General features: G+C 35.8%; 1 protein-coding gene and 1 pseudogene across 1 annotated transcript in view; one reads left to right on the forward strand and one right to left on the reverse strand.

Annotated features, from left to right (window-relative positions):
- The window catches only part of MCTP2 (multiple C2 and transmembrane domain containing 2), a 275,109-nt gene that overhangs the window by 181,699 nt on the left and 73,829 nt on the right, over window positions 1-19,581 (forward strand). The window contains exons 16-17 of the mRNA XM_043984960.1: window positions 570-644; window positions 3,594-3,713. Coding sequence (XP_043840895.1) covers window positions 570-644; window positions 3,594-3,713 — 195 coding nt within the window. The remainder of the gene's footprint in view (window positions 1-569; window positions 645-3,593; window positions 3,714-19,581) is intronic.
- Window positions 10,140-10,485, reverse strand: LOC122741457 (annotated as a pseudogene).

A 19,581-nucleotide genomic window follows, 5' to 3' on the forward strand; every position in this document is an offset into this window, starting at 1 on the left:
AGCCTGAAGCTAAATATATTCTTATGAAAGCACCATTTGGTTTAATCTCATTCAATCATGAGAAAAATAATAGAAATAGATAGGGAAAGGACCTAGAATTCAAAATTCATTCGTCTCTTTTCCTAAAAAATCAAGAACTGACTTTAGCTACTTGATTTTGATAGAAGTTGTAAAGGGCAATTTGGATAACAATGAAAAGTTTAGGAGCACTGTGAACTATAAACCCATTAAGTGCAACTCAGCAGTAGTTAAAAATCTTCCACTAGTTTAGGAAAGTACAAGTGATGGTTTTAAATAATCCTGAGTTCTAACCTGCCTAGCCCAAAGATCTCATTAAATCTCATTCATTGAAATGCAGCAGCAATATTCTTATTTCTCCTCAGGCGTTAGCCTAATCCTGGTAGATCCCTGAAAACATTGGTGCTCTTGGCTAAAAAGGCAACAACAATAACAACAAAACAAAACAGGAATATCAAAATGTATTGGTTTCCTTTTTTTTTTTTTTTAATTTGCCCATTGAAAAAGAAGTCTGTGTAAAAGCTGCCATTTTAAAACTTTTTTTTTTTAAGGTAAAAGCAAGTATTAGGACCTTTACACCCAGAGAAAAGCGCTTTGTTGAAGATAGCCGCAAGCTTTCAAAAAAGGTAGGTCAATGTCTGTCAGCTTCTTTTTACACTCATTCATCATTAGAGGCATTAATTTGGTGTGGTGGTCATTTTTTTTTTTTTACCTTAAAGCCAAGACTTCAATGAGAAATACAGGAAGGGGATGACTAGGTTGTAGGGAGAGGAGAGAGGTAAGGACAGGAATGAGATGGAAGAGAATGAAAGGAAGAAAAGAAACCTATTGGATGAATTAGAAGTAACCAAATCATGACTCTCTCTCTCTCTCTCTCTCTCTCTCTCTCTCTCTCTCTCTCTCTCTCTCTCTCTCTCTCTCTCTCCCCTTACCATTTAAGGAACATATCTTTCTTTTTTTTTTTTTTTTGTGGGGGTTAAGTGACTTTTCCAGGGTCACACAACTAGTAAGTGTTAAGTGTCTGAGGCTAGATTTGAACTCAGGTACTCCTGAATCCAGGGCCGGTGCTTTATCCACTGTGCCACCTAGCTGCCCTGGAACATATCTTTCTTGATTTATTAATTACCCACATTAATGCCTTCATTGTCTGTTCTACCCATGTTTCTTATCAGTGGTCCTTTAAAACTGATAAGTTTTTATGTCCATGATGTCAATAATGAAATAACTCAATGAATAGTGTGGGGGAAGAGAATGTATAGCAAAGGGTCAATCATTGATTCTTCAATATGATCTTCACCCATGGCCTCCCTGATTATTTTGAGTTTGACTACAGGGTTAAATGCTATGGCTTTCTGCCCTCTTTTGAACAAAATACCTTTCCTCTGGATGATGCACTTAATTCCTCTCTCATCATTTCAAAGAAAAGTGAAGATAAGGTCATTCTAAAGGAAGTACCACATTTTTACTATGACCTTTGCATTCTTTTTCAGAGTCCCTCCCTGTCCTATTCACAGACAATTCAGGATTTTATTCTGTACCTATTGTCCCTCTTCAGTTGTATAACAAAGAACAAAGTGTCCCTTTTTAAAGTGTTTATTACTTCCACCATTTCCTGTGTAGGGAACAGCTGTGGGTTACATAAAATAGTTAAAAATATCCACAATGGTATCTTATCATCCTTTGGGTTTTTAAAAAACTATAAAGTATACTTATGAAAACTCCCGAATGTCTTCTGAAATTAAGCAACATTTTGTTTAGACCACCCATAATATTGTCACATTTGTCTCAAGTAACCTGTGGATTTAAAATATATATATTTCTTTGCTCTTACTATACTTACATAAATGCCAAAACTATATGGTGAAAGTGAGTGAATTATTTTGTTTGCAAACAAAGTGAAATGAAAAATCACCGGCCTAGATAGAAGTGATATCTGGATTCTAGGCCTTGTTTTGTTGCTAGCCTGGTGGCCTGATGCAAGTCCTTTTACCTGTATGAGCTTTCTTTATTCAACTCTAAAATAAAGTAGTTTGGTTATATAATCTCTTAAGATCCATTCCATATCTCAGATTCTTTGAGTCTGATCAGCTTGGTCATATTTAAAATTTTTCCTTTTGTAACACACTAAAACTCATTGTGAAGATGAGTGACAACTCTCTAATGGGTGGATTTCAAATAGTCACAGGAACAGAAATCATGTGGAATATATCAAATGGAATATGAGAATTAGAAAAGACCTTTAAGTCATCTCATTCTGCCCCCTAATTTTGGAGAGAAAGAAACCGAAGTCAAGATAAATTCTATGGCTTTGCTAAGTATACACAGTAAGTTAATATTGGGGTTAGGATCTGTTAACCTGGAAATTAAGGAAACAATAAAAATAGGAGAAATAAGGTCTTTAATTGGGGTAGAGGAACTCATGGTATTGCAAAGCTCTGAAGCTAGGAATACCCAAAGATCAGAAACAAGGACAGGGTTTTTATGGAGTAACAGAACAAAAAGGGAGCCAAAAGATTGCTCCAGAGTGAGGTATAGCTACTTAATGTAAATGAACCTTTGACAAAAGAAATAATAGAACTGCTCCTAAGTTAAGTATAGGTGTTACTGACTCTGAATAGAAACTACTTAATGTAGGTGGACCCTTTTTACATAATAACATAAAGTGGGGGGGGGAGTAAGGTGGGGAACACTGGGAGGGGATAAATTGCTTGGGGGAAGGTCCATAAGTCCATGGAGAGTGTGGAAATGACATAGATTGGTTAGCCCCAGGCAATTCATTTGACAGGGAAAGAGGGGACTGGGTTGGGAATCAGTTCTCAGTAAATTTTGTAGTTCTTAGATCATAGTTCAGGTTTATTAGCTGCCAGGTCTTTTTTCTATTACAGTAGGCCTCCTCTTTCTGTGTTCCAATGAGCCAGTGAAAATGTGTTAAGATCTGATATTTGAGCTAGAATTCTCCATTATCTTGCTTTTTTCTGCTTGAATCTTTGACTGCCATGACTTTTTTTTTCCCCCCCTGGGGCAATGAGAGTTAAGTGACTTACTCAGGGTTGCACAGCTAGTAAGTGTCCTGTCTGAGACCGATTTTGAACTCAGTTCCTCCTGAATAAAGGGCTGGTGCTTTATCCACTGTGCCACCTATCTGCCCCCCTACCATGAGTTTTTATTATAGACATTGTTTCTTACCAGTTGTACCAGGTAGAAAACTCAAAAAAACTCAACAGCATCTCGTGGTTAAAGTTAACTGTTCCCTGTGACATCTTTAAACACAAATAAAGCCCAATACCTCCTCTGATTTTATCACCTAAAAGAAGCCTTGTTTTTATACAAAACAATAAAGAGACATGGATTTCTTCTTCAGATGAACCCTTTGCTTTTTTTCACCCTGTAAATGATGATCTTTCTGAAATAAAGCTTCAGATGAAATTTCAGGATTAAAAAAAAAAAAGACTAGTTAATAGAGAAGGAATCAGAAAATATGTAAAAATATTTGATAAAGTATCACATTAATAGATCTGAAGGAAGGATTTGCATTGCATTTGACTTTTTCTTGTTTTTCCCTTACCATTTATCAGATTTTATCAAGGGATGTTGATCGTGTGAAAAAAATTACCATGGCAATATGGAATACAGTACAGTTCCTTAAAAGTTGTTTCCAGTGGGAATCTACATTGAGGAGTATAATTGCATTTGTGGTAAGTGTGTCTTTTCATGTTCAAGTAAGCTGAAGAGATCTTTTTATTGTATCAAAAGCAAATGTAACAGGGCCTGATTAATTTGGCATCTTAGAGAAGTATTGCATATTTGTGATATTTCCACCTGTAAGATTGTTCAGTACCATCATTAATGGTCTTTTGAACATACTCTTGTACTCGGATTGTTCTCTTCAAGGTTCCTAAAGATATTTTAATTGTTAAATTCTTTGCACTTTGGGGCAGCTAGGTGGCGCAGTGGATAGAGCACTGGCCCTGGAGTCCGGAGGACCTGAGTTCAAATCTGATCTCAGACACTTAATACTTACTAGCTGGGTGACCCGAGGCAAGTCACTTAACCCCAATTGCCTCACTTTAAAAAAAAAAAAAATTCACTTTTCTCTGTTCTCAAGCTACTTGACCTGTGCAGCTTTGGTCAAACACTCCCTCTTCCTAGATACTCTTTCCTCTCATGGCATCTATGATACTGTCCTGGTTCTCCTATCTGGGTAACTGTTCCTTCTCAGGGTCATTTGCTGGCTCACAGGATCATAGATTTAGAGTTGGAAAGGACCTCACAGATCATCCAATCCAACATTTCTATTTTTCAAATTATAAAACTCAGCTCCCCTACCCAACCACTCCAAAAAAAAAAAGCTTAAATGAGTTGCCTAAGGAGAGATTGACTTGAACTCATGTCATCTGAATTAAAATTCAAACTTTTTTTCTAATGCGACACACTCTCACCCACTATTTAATTCCCTAAGATTCTTCCCTACTTCTCTTCTCTCCCTACATTTTCTCTTGGTGATCTCATGTAACCCCCTGGAATTATTATTTTTTTTTTTTGGTGGGGCAATGAGGGTTATGTGACTTGCCCAGGGTCACACAGCTAGTGTCAAGTGTCTGAGGCTAGATTCGAACTCAGGTCCTCCTGAATCCAGGGCTGGTGCTTTATCCATTATGCCACCTAGCTGCCTCAAGCTTTTTCTTTTCTTTTTTTTTTTTTTTGGTGAGACAATTGGGGTTAAGTGACTAGCCCAGGGTCACACAGCTAGTAAGTGTTAAGTGTCCAAGGCCGCATTTGAACTCAGGTCCTCCTGACTCCAGGGCCAGTCCTTTATCCACTACACCATCTAGCTGCCCCTGGAATTCATTTTTAATCTCTAGTCAGATCATTTCCAAATATCTATATGTCTAAATCATCTATCTATCTATCTCTCTATGGAGAGATATAACTATATCAATCATTCAATTATATTATAAGTAGTATAATTATAATAAGTATATCAGAAAATATATATCATCTATTGATATCAATAAATATATCTTTAGAGAAACATTTAATGTAAATATTTATATCTCTCTAAAGAGAACTATAGACAGAGAGAGAGTCTATGGAGATAGAGTAACATATCTTTATAGAGAGAGATAGAGAGATGATAGAGATAAGATAGGTATTTGGGAATTATCAACTAGAGGTGAAAATCATAAATCTCTATCTCTATTGAGATAAAGGATATATGTATATATAATGTATATAATCCTGATTTCTTCCAAGCCTCAGTAAGGGTGCCCCCTCCTGTGTGAAGTTTTTTCTGATCCCACTTGTTAGCCCTTTCCCTCTCCTCACATTATTTTAAATTTACTTATCTGTATACATGTTGTATACATACACACACACCCCTCAAACACACCCCCATAAGCTTCTGGAAGATATGGACCATTTTATTTGTTTCAGTCTGTAATGGGGGAAATGGGGTACAGGTTGGGTTGGGGGTTGGGGTCCTTAGGAATTCCTCTTTAAAGAATTACACCCTCTTGCACACAAAAGTAGTTAGAACAAGGTGGTAGTTTATTTAGGGGCAAGGGAAAGGAAGGGGGGGGGAGGGAAACCATGAAAGAAATCCTTGGACTTCTCATGGGGAGATAGGGACAAAGCACATGGCTCAGAGGTACCAATCTCCTCGAGCAGGAGACTGGAAGGTACTTTTATAGAGCAGTGATGGGGGTGGACCATCTACCTGTGGAAAGTTCCTTTAGTGAGGGAGGACCATCCCCCACTGGCAGTGACTGGAAGAATTGGGTGAGTGATGGCTATGGATTTCTCTTCTGGACACAAAGGCCACAGCCACACCCAAATTTATCTCCCTACAGTAAGGGAGACCAGAATGGAGGGTGGGAGGAAGCTAGTTCAGTCTGATTTGGTTCTTCTTATCTCTCTAGGTGTTATCTGTCTCTGGTTTAGTTTCTCAAGGAGAAGGTTCCTTGATGTGCCCCAGAGAACTTCTGGGGTGCTCTGCACCCCATGACAAGTCCCTCTCCCCCCACCCCCCAACCTTGCATCCTCAGTGACAAGACATGGTAGACAATAAATGCTTGTTAAATGGTACAATAAAAATAGGTTAGCAAAGCAATATTGATGGTGGCTGGTGAGGAAGCAATAAATAATCATACTGATTTTTCTGGAAACTTAATGCCATTTGGGATCACTTCATTATTGACCATCATATTTGCATACCATACACATGTGTGACCTAGTAAAGAGAGGGCTAAGTTTAGAGTCGGGAAGATATGAGTGCAAATTATTTCTATGTCATTTTCTAACTTGGTGACAGCATACATATTTAGTCTCTCTGAGCCTTACTTTCCTCATCTGTAAAATGTAGATAAGGATATCTCTCATATGGCAAAAAATAATGTTAACTTTCCTCTCTAATATTAGATTCAAAGTTTTATAGTTATTTCAAGCTTGAAAATTTGAAGTGACATTGGAATAGTATTTCATTATTTAGCATTAAGGCCCCATGGTTAAAGATGGGTTTGGGATTGTAATGGACAATTCTAAACCTTCCCTATAATGGATGCTAGAAATTTTGTGAGAATTAGCTTCTCTGATGAGAGTGTGTTGTGCTTATTTCCAAATTTGAAGTTACTGGCAGCTTACCTCCAGGTAAGTTATATTATATTTTCTTTCTTTCTTTCTTTCTTTCTTTCTTTCTTTCTTTCTTTCTTTCTTTCTTTCTTTCTTTCTTTCTTTCTTTCTTTCTTCCTTTCTTCCTTTCTTCCTTTCTTCCTTTCTTCCTTTCTTCCTTTCTTCCTTTCTTCCTTTCTTCCTTTCTTCCTTTCTTCCTTTCTTCCTTTCTTCCTTTCTTCCTTCCTTCCTTCCTTCCTTCCTTCCTTCCTTCCTTCCTTCCTTCCTTCCTTCCTTCCTTCCTTCCTTCCTTCCTTCCTTCCTTCCTTTCTTTCTTTCTTTCTTTCTTTCTTTCTTTCTTTTTTTCTCTGTTGCTACTTTGAAATTGCTAAAGAGACTGGTTTCAAGGAAATATTTTGTATATGTTAATCAGGGTTTCTCCATATTTGCCTTTATTTCCTTAATTTTCATCACCACATTTCTTTAGCTGGTACTTTCTCACTCATACAGTATAATTAGCTTCTTGCTCAGATAGGGGCTCCCCTAAGGTCTCTTAAAAACTTCCAGCACAGAATTCCACTGATTCTCAGGAAGAAGAGAAATATGAAAAATGTTTATTTCATGTCTCCACTTGCCTCCAATGAAGCAGAGGGTTTTTACTTTTTGAATATATGGCACTTTGAGATACCAAAGTTTGGAGAAGAGAAACATGTTAACCATTAAAGGTATTTCTATAGGAGAATTTTAAAAATATTGATTAATGGCCTCTAAGATTAACCTAAAGAAATAATTAAAACTAATGAATACCAATGGGTTAAAGAATTGAAGGAGAATTCTGAAAGTTAAACATGGACAGTGTGTGATCATGAGCCTCCTGTTCCACTAGTAGCTCACTTTTTTTTTTTTTGTCTAAACAGTGACAGTTTTCCTAGGATGCAAGGAACGGTTACCATAAGTTACTTTAAAATTTTTTGGTATCACAGAATTGAACAAGGACTTTGGTGATCTCTAAAAGTCTAACTTATCAAAAATTCAGTTTTGCTTATGAAAATCCAATGTTATGTCACAACATGAGCAGTGGATGTTTCCATTGTGTGTCTTTTAAAACAAAACACAAAAGGTAGATAATCCTATATTTGAAGATTCCACCTTGCCTAATAGTTGTATAAGAATGGAAGTCTTGGGGACAGGTCTAATATTCTTCTTCCCATTTTTCCAATGGTTAAAGGTCATGTTAAACTGCTAATTTTATGATAGTTTCTCAACTGATCAGCAGTAGCTGGTATTATCACTGACCATATTGATATATCATTCACTATATGGTACATGAGGATTCAAGTAAGAAGTTTGGATGAAATTTGAGGAATGTGCCTAATAGATGAAATAGTCAATCATCACATTGGTTGGTACTACTTTGTTCTTCCCCAAAAAAGTGTTTGGTGTTACACTAGCTCAGGGGCCTTTGAAAGAGTCCAGAAGCCTTTCTTATCTGTTCATTTTACTATTTAGAGTGCCCCATTTTCCTAATTAATAAAACATTTTTACTGTTGCTATAACATAATCGAAATGGAAAGTGTTGCTACTGTTTTTTATTCAACAGTGACATTTTCTGCATATTGAAAATGCATGGAATGTTATTAAAATTTATTGACTAATTTCTTGATGATCCTGAGAAAAGTATTAATCTGAGATTTATTAAATTATGTGATCCTATTTCTAGAGGTTTTTTTTCCTCCCTATATTAGAAGTTGTGTGAAAGTAATACCTTCTAGGAGTAATTTGTTCTTTGCTAAAACAAAAACAACAAGACAATAGCTTGTTTGGTACACTGAATAAAAGTAGGTATTTTGAATTGAGAGAAGCATGGGCCTGCCTTCTAACTGCATTTCTAGCCTTCCACCAAAGACTCCAAGGCAGGAGAATTTGGTAGTAAAATCTGAAAGGTACTTAGAGACTGCAGGGTTTAATAAGGGGTGCGGTGTTGTTGTTTTTTCTTCCTTATCTGCTTTCTAGTTATTATCATTGTATTTCATCATACCCTGTGACTACCTTCAGGGAACAAGAATGTCATAGAACAATATTTTTGTGTACTATGGCTATTAATATTAAGATTATATGATTGGGGGAAAAAAGATTATATGATTGGGGGGAAAAAAAAAGATTATATGATTGGGGGCAGCTGGGTGGCACAGTAGATAAAGCACCAGCCCTGGATTTAGGAGGACCTGAGTTCAAATCCGACCTCAGACACTTGACACTTGCTAGCTCTGTGACCCCTGGGCAAGTCATTTAACCCTCATTGCCTCACCCCCCCAAAAAACAAAACAAAACAAACCCCCCCAAAACAAAAAAGATTATATGAAACAGAACCATGTTTGTAAAGGATTGATATGTATATGTATCCATGTATAACATAACTTGTAGTGAAATCAGTAATAAAAATAACATTTATCTCTTAGATTTCAAATTGTCTTGATCTATGTATAGTCTGAACTTTTGGGTATTCATGTAAGAACTTTGTTTTTATTTTTTTGAGCTAGTAGAGTGCATTGAAGATTATGATGGATAAGTCTGTGTACTTGAATGTGTGGTCATTCAGTTGTTTCAGGGCACCTAGCTGGCAACTTGGATAGAGTACTGGTCCTGAAATCAGGAAGACCTGAATTCAAATCCAGTCTGAGACACATACTAGCAGTGTGATCCAGGGAAAGTCACTTGACCTCAGTTTGCCTCAGTCTCCTCATCTGCAAATCTAGGAAATAATAGCACCTACCTCCTACGGTTGTTGTGTGGATCAAATGAGATCATATTTAAAAATCAGGCAACATAGTGCTTAGCACATAGGAGCTACATAAATGTTTTTTGTTGTTGTTCTTCATTTGTTGAGTAATGTCTGACTCTGTAACCATACTGTCCATAGGGTTTTCTTGGTAAAGAGACTAGTTTGCCATTTCCTTTTCTAGTGTATTAAGGCAAACAGAGGTTAAGTGACTTGCCCAGGTTCACACAGCTAGTAAGTATCTCACAGGTCTTCCTGACTCCAGGCTCAGAGCTCTATCCATGGAGCCACCAAGCTGCCTCATGTATATGTTAGTTGTTGTTATTGTTATTGTTATTATTGTTCTTTGAAAAGTGACAGTTTTAATAAATTAAGTTTCGGGGGTTTTTTTAAGGCTGTTCAAAGTTTATTAGTTTCTGTTGAGTATAATTAAACAAAGTTTCCAAGGCTGCTGGAAAGCACACAGGTGATTTGGATAGTAAAAAAAAACAAACAATAAGTGTGGTGTCTTTTACTTGTTTTTTGGTGTTTTGCTTTTGTTTTCCTTTTTAAAAAACACACACACACACACACACACACACAACGCAACTATTTCTACACTTAAGTAGCCTGTCTATTCTAAGGGAATAGGTGGGAGAGGGAAGGGGACGGAAGAGGAGGAGGGGGGGGAGGGGAAATGGCCTCTGATGCCTAGTACACTTCAGAAGTGGGGGAGCAGCACAGAGTGTGCTGCTGCTCATGCAGAAGGCCCAGTGTTGGTTTTGGCTGAATTCTCTGACATGCCACTTCCTCATGGCCTCCCGAGCCAGGTCACAGGTGATCGTGCCCTGAACAACCTGGAAAGTTCTTGAGTGCTTTGGGGATTCCAATACAGTTGTCAGGAAGGGATGACTTGAATTCCCAAAGAAGAAGCTTGCCCACCGGTGGCCTGGGTCTGATTTGGGAAGACCAGGATGGTGGGGGATCACTTCCCCAGAATACTCAGCACTTCCACAGTAGCTGTTGCTGTAAGTGGAACCCAGAAATCTTTGGTAGTAGTCATGGGTGGCTATGAGTGAACCGCTGGACGGGTTTGCTGCCATGTTGCTTGTTTCTTCTTGTGCTGATGTAACCTTGGTGGCAGCTCCCGAGTAGCCCCTGTCAGGCAGTGGGCTGTGACAGAGGATCACGGGTGACCCAGCTCGGGGGAAGGGGGCGGTAGGCCACAGAGCCCATTTGTAAAGGAGATAACTCCACAGCAACGGAAAATGCAAGAGTTCTTTGGGTTTTTCAATAAATTAAGTTTTAAAATGAGAAAAAAAAAAGAAGAAAACTGAGTTCAATTTCTTTTTCTAAGTGTTATACACAGGAATTTCCTTTAAAAAAAATCACTAGTCATAATTTATAATTGAGTTGGAAGCTCAGGTGAAGAAAGGAGCATTTCCCACTAAGCTATTATCTTATACTAGGTTATTGTTAAAATGTCTAATTCTTTGGTATAATGAATAGTGTAATAACTGGCCATATCTTTTTTTTTTTTTTTTAGTGAGGCAATTGGGGTTAAGTGACTTGCCCAGGGTCACACAGCTAGTAAGTGTTAAGTGTCTGAGTCCGGATTTGAACTCAGGTCCTCTTGACTCCAGGGCCGGTGCTCTATCCACTGCGCCATATAGCTGCCCCTTTTGTTTTTTGTTTTTTGTTTTTTGTTGTTTTTTTTAGTGTGGCCATATCTTTTTATAAGTTGACATTGTCAATAAAAATACTTCAAAGAAATAAGCATCAAAAGTATTAGGTACTAATTAAAACATAGAAAAAGTTGATCAGTATATAAAGAAGCGTGCAAACAGTGTAATCCCAAAGAGAATCCAAATGATTTCTAGGGTAATGAAATTATTCTATAAAAATTCTAAGAAAACTGGAAAGCAGTTTGGTAAAAATTAAGTTTAGACAAAGTGCTCACACCATATACTCTCAGGCTCCAAGTCAATATATGACCTAGATATAAAAGGTAAAATAAATACACAAATTAGAGTAGCAAGGAAGAAAATAATTTTTATCACTCTTGATAGGGGGAAAAGCATTCATAACCAAATGTGAGATCAAGAGTATTGCAGAAAATAGAATCGAAAAATTATACTGTACAAAATTGTTTTACACAAAATTAACTTAATTAAAATTATGAATCATTAACTAGAGAAAATCTTAGCAATAAGATTCTCTAATAAAAATCTGATATCAAAATTAGATAAGGAACTAATTCAAATACATAGGAATAAGAGTCATTTCCTAATTTATAAACAAAAGATATAAATTGCCAGTTCACAAAAGAAGAAAAAAAACCTAAAGCTATTAATAGAAATATACAAAAATGTTCCAAAGAACTAGTGATAAGAGAAATGCAAATTAAAACAACTCTGAAGCTCTACCCCACATACATCAGATATACAAAGATGAGAAAAAAAGAGAAAATGACATTTGTTAGAAGGCTTCAGAAAAGTATGCATATTAATATATTTTTGGAGGAGTTCTAAATTGAACTAGCCATTCTGGAAAGTAATTTGGAACTACATCAAAATCACTAAAATGTGTATACCCTTTCACTCTGTAGTACTACTGTCATGTCTCTGTGCTTGGCAAGTAAATTAATTGTTTGCGGACTAAGGATTTTTAAGCTCTTTTGTTTGCCTGAAGATGGCCATTGATTTATAAGTTAAACTCGTATGTGAAATTGTTATAATCAGTATTAATGTCCTTTCCTTTAGTTACCATTTTTGTGTCAATAACGTCTTTAAATAATTCAGGTTAGGATTGTTTTGCCTGTCACAATATTTTCTTGTCTTTATTCAGTTTTCTAGTAATTTTGGTTTTTAGTGAGTCACTGTACAAACCTGTACACTGTACAAGGACAGCTGAGCCTTTAATAACTTCTGCATTAGTGTCCACTTGTCTCCTATATATATGAAAATAGAATCAATTTTGTTTCATGATGTATTTTGTGCTTACATATCCAATGTTTTCTGATTCTTTTCCTGAATGTGGTAGCATAATGTATGGACACAATTTTATATATAGTCTATAAGTTCTTTAATACTGAATTGTATTACCCTAATTCTTTTCTTTCTTTTTTTTTGGGGGGGTGGGGTGGGGCAGTAGGGGTTAAGTGACTTCTCCAGGGTCACACAGCTAGTAAGTGTCAAGTGTCTGAGGTTGGATTTGAACTCAGGTCCTTCTGAATCCAACCCCACATTCTTTTACCTCTAACTCATTGCCAATTTTGCATTGAAGTTATCAAATATATTGACTTTATGTGTAAGGTCTTTAATAAGGTCTTCATCAAATTTATTTCAATCTTCATGTTTTGAAAAAGATGTTGGCAAATTAAAATTATTATCATTAACTTCCTCAACAATAGTGTTTTTAAGTACATTTACTGAAAAAAAAAAAAAAAAGCAACACTAAGTGAGGAGGAACTGAGATACTGATACTTCCAGTGCTGCCTAAATGTTATAAGGTAAATGTGATTCGATCTGGTGAGACCTCCAAAACTATTTCGTCCCATTCCCTTAAAGGATGGAGTCCTGATCTCTTTAGACTGTCAAAGTGGTCCTGCTCCAAGAGAACCACCCGTGGATCAACAACAGCCAATAAATGAACATAATAAATATACAACAAACAAGAGGATGGCTGAAAAGTCCCTCCCTGAGCAGTGTTACCATTGAGATAAACTGCAATCATTTTCATGATAGTCTTTACACAGAAGACATTGTAAACACTGAAGCAATGAATTCCCATGAAATGATATTTGTGTTTCCTGAGTGTATGATAACACCAACCTTAACAAGATTTGACTCCAGGGAGAACCTGTAAGCCATCCTAAGTGGTCATTGTACAATAAAATAACATTTAGGGTACTAATTGCTATGTTAGGATTTGTAAATCACCCAAAACTTGTGCAACTTAGTTTCTCTGTCTCTTTATTCCACCACAACTCTTTCACTCCATCACTGCAGAAGGGGAAAGAACCAAAGGACTAAGGTTGTTTTGTAGTTTTCTCTGTTGCATGCATTAGCAACAGTTTTTAAAAAAATCATCACTAGGTAGCCAGATTAATGAAGATAAACTTCTCTGTACTTAAACTGATCCCCCCAAACACAAATACACTGTTCCTGGGCCTAGATTTGAAGCCTTTCTAGTATCATACTGTGTAATTTAAGATTCTAAAGGTAGGTTCTAATCTGTTCCCCCAGTTTTGGGGGAAACTGACTAAAATCACTGATAAAACGAGTTTAGGTTTTTAAGGGTTTATTGAAAGATAGAAAGAGAAAGATTGAGAACAGAATTCCAACAGCCTGGCATTCCTATCTTTCCTCAAATTTCCTGTGAAGTCCTCGGCCGCCACCACCACCATCAAGTCAGGAACCCCCAAAAAAAGACAGAGCTCTCCGAGCAGGCCCTCCTTCCTCCTTCCTGTCCCCTCCCAGAAAATAGGAGGCTTCTCAAGTTGATTGGCTGGTAGCCTTGATAGACAGCACCCATGAGCAAACGTCACTTCCTGACCCCAAGGAAAAGCCACATGGCCTTGCCCTCTGAGGCATTCTCCTCATGGTGGAGCTTTCCTATAGTAAGTCTCCAGTAGGTTGGCATCATTCCAATCATCACAATAGATTCTGCTAGGATTTTAAGTGTTCTAGTTTGCCCTTCAATAATCTGGAGTCATTTCCACGTTTGAAACAGAGAACAATGTTTTGGAAGCTAGGTGGTATAGGAGATGGAGCACTGGGCCTGGAATCTGGAAGACCCGAGTTCAAATCCAGCCTCAGACCCTCATTAGCTATGTGACCCTGAACAAGTCACTTAACTTCAGTCAGCCTTAGCTTCTTCATCTACAAAATGGGGATAATAGTAGTGCCTTCTTCCCAGAGCTGTCATGAGCATAAAATGAGATAATATTTGTAAAATATGTTTTAAAATCTTGAAAGTGTTTTATAAGTGATAGCTATTATATATAACAGAAGGATATATTGAAGTATTTAAATAATAGGAGTATTCATTTTAAGGAAATGCATTTTTTACAAGATTAATTGTCTGAGGCCTACTCATATTAAGTAAGGTAAGCCCATAGTACCTAGAATTAATGGGTTCCTTATTTTATGTTAAACAGCTACATCAGTAGCTTCAAATACAACAGTATTTGAAGTTAAAAAGAAGTCAGTAGTGTCTAGCTATGTATACCATATAAAAATATGTTTGTAATGCCTATGAACAGTTGTTTTTCTATCTATGAAGTACTGATTTTTAAAAAAAGTGAGCAAAGCAAAGGGTTTAATTTTCAGGGCTTAAGTTATGAGCTATTACTTAAAGAATCTTAAAACAACAATGAGGACAACAGCAACTTTTTTCTAGTTGGATGGGACTGCATTTGTAAAGTGGCAGGATATTTTTTCCAGAGATGCATGTTTTTCTGAGTGTATCACTTGAGGAAAATATAATAAAGGCAGGTAGAAAAGAAAAAAAAATATGACAGCAAAGGTAAGAAAGGAATGAAAAGTTGACTTGTATGCTTTTCAGAAGTAATGATATGTGGATGGGAAATATCTATTTGGAACCTCTAATAGGTAACTCAAAACACTGCACTTAGTCTAAAAGAATTTTCAATAGATTTGACCTTTGTGAGGAGATAAAAAATGGAGTATTGTTTTGGGAATTGACACTAACAAACTAATGACAATATCTTTCAGGATCCTCAGTCACTTGCAAAGGAATAGATTGTGAACAATTATTTTCTTCTTTACATGTTGCAATACTGATTTATTCACAATTTAGCCTACCTACATTTCACTAAGCTTACGGGTTCTACTTTTATGTCCCCTCTTTTAAAACACTACTTCCCCACCTTACCCCAATAATGTCTAATATAGATGTTGTAAAACAAATATTACTGTCTATTCTGCTTGGCTTTTTTGCACTTTTGTGTTGTCAGCATGGTATTGACAGACAAGAACATTTCCATCAACAGATACTTTTTTTTTTGTGGTGAGGCAATTGAGGTTAAGTGACTTGCCCAGGGTCACACAACTAGTAAGTGTCAAGTGTCTAAGGCTGGATTTGAACTCAGGTACTCCTGACTCCAGGGCTGGTGCTCTATCCACTGCACCACCTAGTTGCCCCTAACAGATAAATTTTTTTTTTTTGGTGGGGCATTGAGGGTTAAGTGACTTGCCCAGGGTCATACAGCTAGTATGTGTCAAGTGTCTGAGCCCAGATTTGAATTCAGGTTTTCCTGAATCTAGGGCCGGTGCTTTATCCACTGTGCCACCTAGCTGCCCTCAACAGATTGTTTTTTTTAAGGGGAAAGGTCTTTTGGCCTCATTAGATGTCACCTTCATTACATATGTGCTTTAAGTAATATTGTAATGTTGACATGATTTTTTTTTCTAGCCCATTGATAAGTGTCTCCCAAAAAAATTCGTTAAAAGGATTAGCTGAATATTATATTATAAAATATTTTAAAGTTAATTTTACAGAGTATTTGAAGAATTATCCATCATTGCACATCGTGATGACAATTTTATGCAGCATAATTGCACCTTCTATTGATAGCATTTCAGGCACCAACAATAATTATGACCTTTAATACCATTGTAGTAATTGAATTAAAAAGATAATCTGTTGAAAATTAAAAGGACACTATAAACTTTTTAAATGCACTTGTTGTCACTGTTTATATTTTTCCCCATTTTAAAATGGAATTACGGCTTAGGAGAAAAGTACAGGTATATGGGTTAGAATCCCATAGAACCAAAAAAGTATCACCTGCATACCTGTCTTGACCTATCAAAGCTGCCTGCTAGGTTGTAGTCTCAGAGTAACAGTAGAACTGTTCTACTCATTCACCCCAGCTCTGTTATATAATACAGTGTAGTGTTAGCTAACCTTTGTTATTATAGGCCTGACCCCTCACTTTGTCAAAACAACTCTATTGCTGCCTGCCACTTTTCCTGCATTTCCAGTTTAGGGCATCTTGAGCAGCAACTTTCTACTATCTACAGCTGCTTATTTTAGGTTATAATAAGATCTGTTAAGTTCATTTCACTTAAGACTTCAGTTGCTGCTTTTTTAAGCAATGGTCTGGAAATGTAACCTAATATTGAATTGAACTTAACTCTGGTTAGAGCTTGAATGTGAAGAAGGTACTTCAAAAAATAATTGGCTGAAAAACACTATCCAAATACCATCATGACTAAAAGCCTTGAATATGTTCATGTGAATATATTCCTCAATCACTTTTTTGACAAATCATGAGTGGTTTATACCTTATATGGTCATAGAATCAAACAATTTTGGAGTTTAAAGTAACTTAGCTATCCAGTCCAAGTCATGCCTTGCCGAATTCTTCATATTCATCATTTCTTATGGCACAGTAAAATTACATTATATTCACGTACAATTTGTTCAGCCAGTCCTCAGATGATAGGCATCTACTTTGTTCTAGTTCTTTGCTACCAGAGTAATTGCTATTATAAATATTTTGGTCTATGGTAACATTTTGTCTTGGGATAGATGCCAGCAATGGAATTCTGGGTAAAAGGGTATGTTTTCAAGAATGATTGAATTGGTTCATAGCTATACCTCCAGAGTGTTATTGTGGTTATAATACATTAATGTGGCTATGTAAGCTATTAAAGCTTAAAACTGCACTAAGAATTTTAGGACACACTATTTCAACAACTCCAAATATCAACTGTTCCCCATCTTTTATCATATTTGCCAATTTGCTAGGCGTAGGATATAACCTAAGAATTGTTTTGACTTACTTCAATCTTATTATGCTTTGGAACAGTGTTTATTTAATTAATAGTTTTTTGTTCGTTTTTGAAAGCTGCTTGTTCATATCCTTTTACCACTTATATGTTGGATAAGAGCTCTTGGTCATATATATGTATGCATGTATATATATACACACACATATGTGTTTATATATATATATGATCAAGAGCTCATGTGTGTATGTATTTATACATACATGTTTATATAGTATATATATGAGCTCTTGATCATATTTGTGTGTATGTATATATGTGTATATATGTATATATACACACAAACATGTACATAGATACATGCATATACAAATATACCATAGATGCATTTGTATATGTATGTATGTATTATATATTGTAAATATCAGACCCTATCAGAATTATCTTATAAAAAAGCTTTTCCCCTAATTAGCAGCTTCTCTACTTGTCTTAGTTGCATTGATTTTGCTTGTGCAGAAGTTTTTCACTTTCATGTAATCAACATTATCCATTTTATATTGTATGATTACCTCTATTTCTTACTTAATAATTAGTACCCAGCTATAACTACGGAAGGTATCTGGTCTGGTATTCTTTCAGTTTGGAGAGGGGAGTGATCTTTAATAGTCAAATCATGTATCTATTTTGAGCTTATTATAGTATATGATGTAGGGAGGTTGATCTAAACCTAATTTTTGTCAAAGTAGAAGCAAGCAACATTTTTAAAAGTGCTACTCAATGATTCATATACATATGTTTCTTTCCTTTTAGCCAAATTGATTTTTTCTAAGCCAAATAGTACCATATCAATTGACTTCACTGTACCTAATTTAGTACATCCTATATGGGAAGAGTAGATTTTTCATTTTTTTTACATGACCATTCCAGATTATTAAAATAGTTGAAGTACTAGAATCATCAGTTAAAAGTTAAATTATTAACCATATTCTAAATTAATTACTTAAATTTTTCATATCTTTGGCTTTTTTATGCACCAAAATGGGGACAGGACTTGGTAACTTCTTCACACTTCAAGTAACATTTATTCTGCGTTGTGGAGGTTTTAAGTAAGTTAGACATTAAAAATAAAGTTTGGATAATACCCTTGCTTCCTTATTAAGTCACTAAAGTGTCTCCACCATTGTTGACAATCTTTTTTTTTTGGGGGGGGGCAGGGCAATGAGGTTTAAGTGACTTGCCCAGGGTCACACAGCTAGTAAGTGTCAAGTGTCTGAGGTCAGATTTGAACTCAGGTCCTCCTGAATCCAGGGCCGGTGCTCTATCCACTGCACCACCTAGTTGCCCCCAACAATATTTTTTAAAAGTTCAGGAATGATATCACAGAAAAAAATAGGGATTATTTTAATTAAATATTTTATTAAAAACTTTACATTAGATATCAATGCAACCAACTGAAGTTGCTTATACTTAAATAAATTCATATTAATTTGTACTGATACATGTTGCTCCATATTTATAACATTTGCATAAGGGACCTTTGTGCATTCATTTTCATTAACTTTTCCATTTATATATAATCATAGTGTATATTCTGTTGTATTTCTGATTTTTTTTGCTGTGCATTATTTCATGAAACTATTTCTATGTTTCTTTTGTAGTATTTATATTCATCTCAATTGTGTTATGGTCTTACATTATGTTATTACATTTTCTTAATAATCCACCTATTGTTAAACATTTAGATTGTTTCCAGTTTTTGCTGTTACATACAAACTGCTAAGAAATCATTTGAACAATTCCTTTGTTATTGATTTTGATAACCCAATATATACCCAATAATGAATTATTGGTTCACAGAGTATAATTTTTATAGCATTTGCTGGCTACTACCAGATTACATTCCTAAAAAAATTCTATACATTTTCAATTCTACCAGCAATGGAATGTACATTTCATTATAATACTATAAATATTGAGTGTTGTTGCTTTTTCATTATTATTTTAGCAGTTTGATGGCTTTGGTGTGGTTCCTCGGTTTTAATTTTATATTTCTTTGATTTTTAGTGAAGTTGAGCATTTTCTTTATATGATTTTCAAAAATCATGTTTTTTTCTTTCAAAAATAGTCAGTTTATAGGATTTGACTGTCCTGTTATGGACTGAAAATGACATTTTCATGAATACACTTTGTATTCTTATGTTTGGTATGTTCTTATTTGATTTATACTGCTAGGAATTTGAGTTGTCTGGTTTGTTCAAAATGTCTAATTCTGTATCATACTGTTAGTTGTGGGTTTTTGTTTTGTTTTGGTTTTTTGTTTGTTTTTTTAGTAAAAGAACCAGTTAAAATTGGAATTTGGGGGGCAGCTAGGTGGCACAGTGGATAAAGCACTGGCCCTGGATTCAGGAGAACCTGAGTTCAAATCTGGCCTCAGACACT

This window comes from Dromiciops gliroides, chromosome 2, assembly GCF_019393635.1.
Source record: "Dromiciops gliroides isolate mDroGli1 chromosome 2, mDroGli1.pri, whole genome shotgun sequence".
Classification (NCBI taxonomy): Eukaryota; Metazoa; Chordata; class Mammalia; order Microbiotheria; family Microbiotheriidae; genus Dromiciops; species Dromiciops gliroides.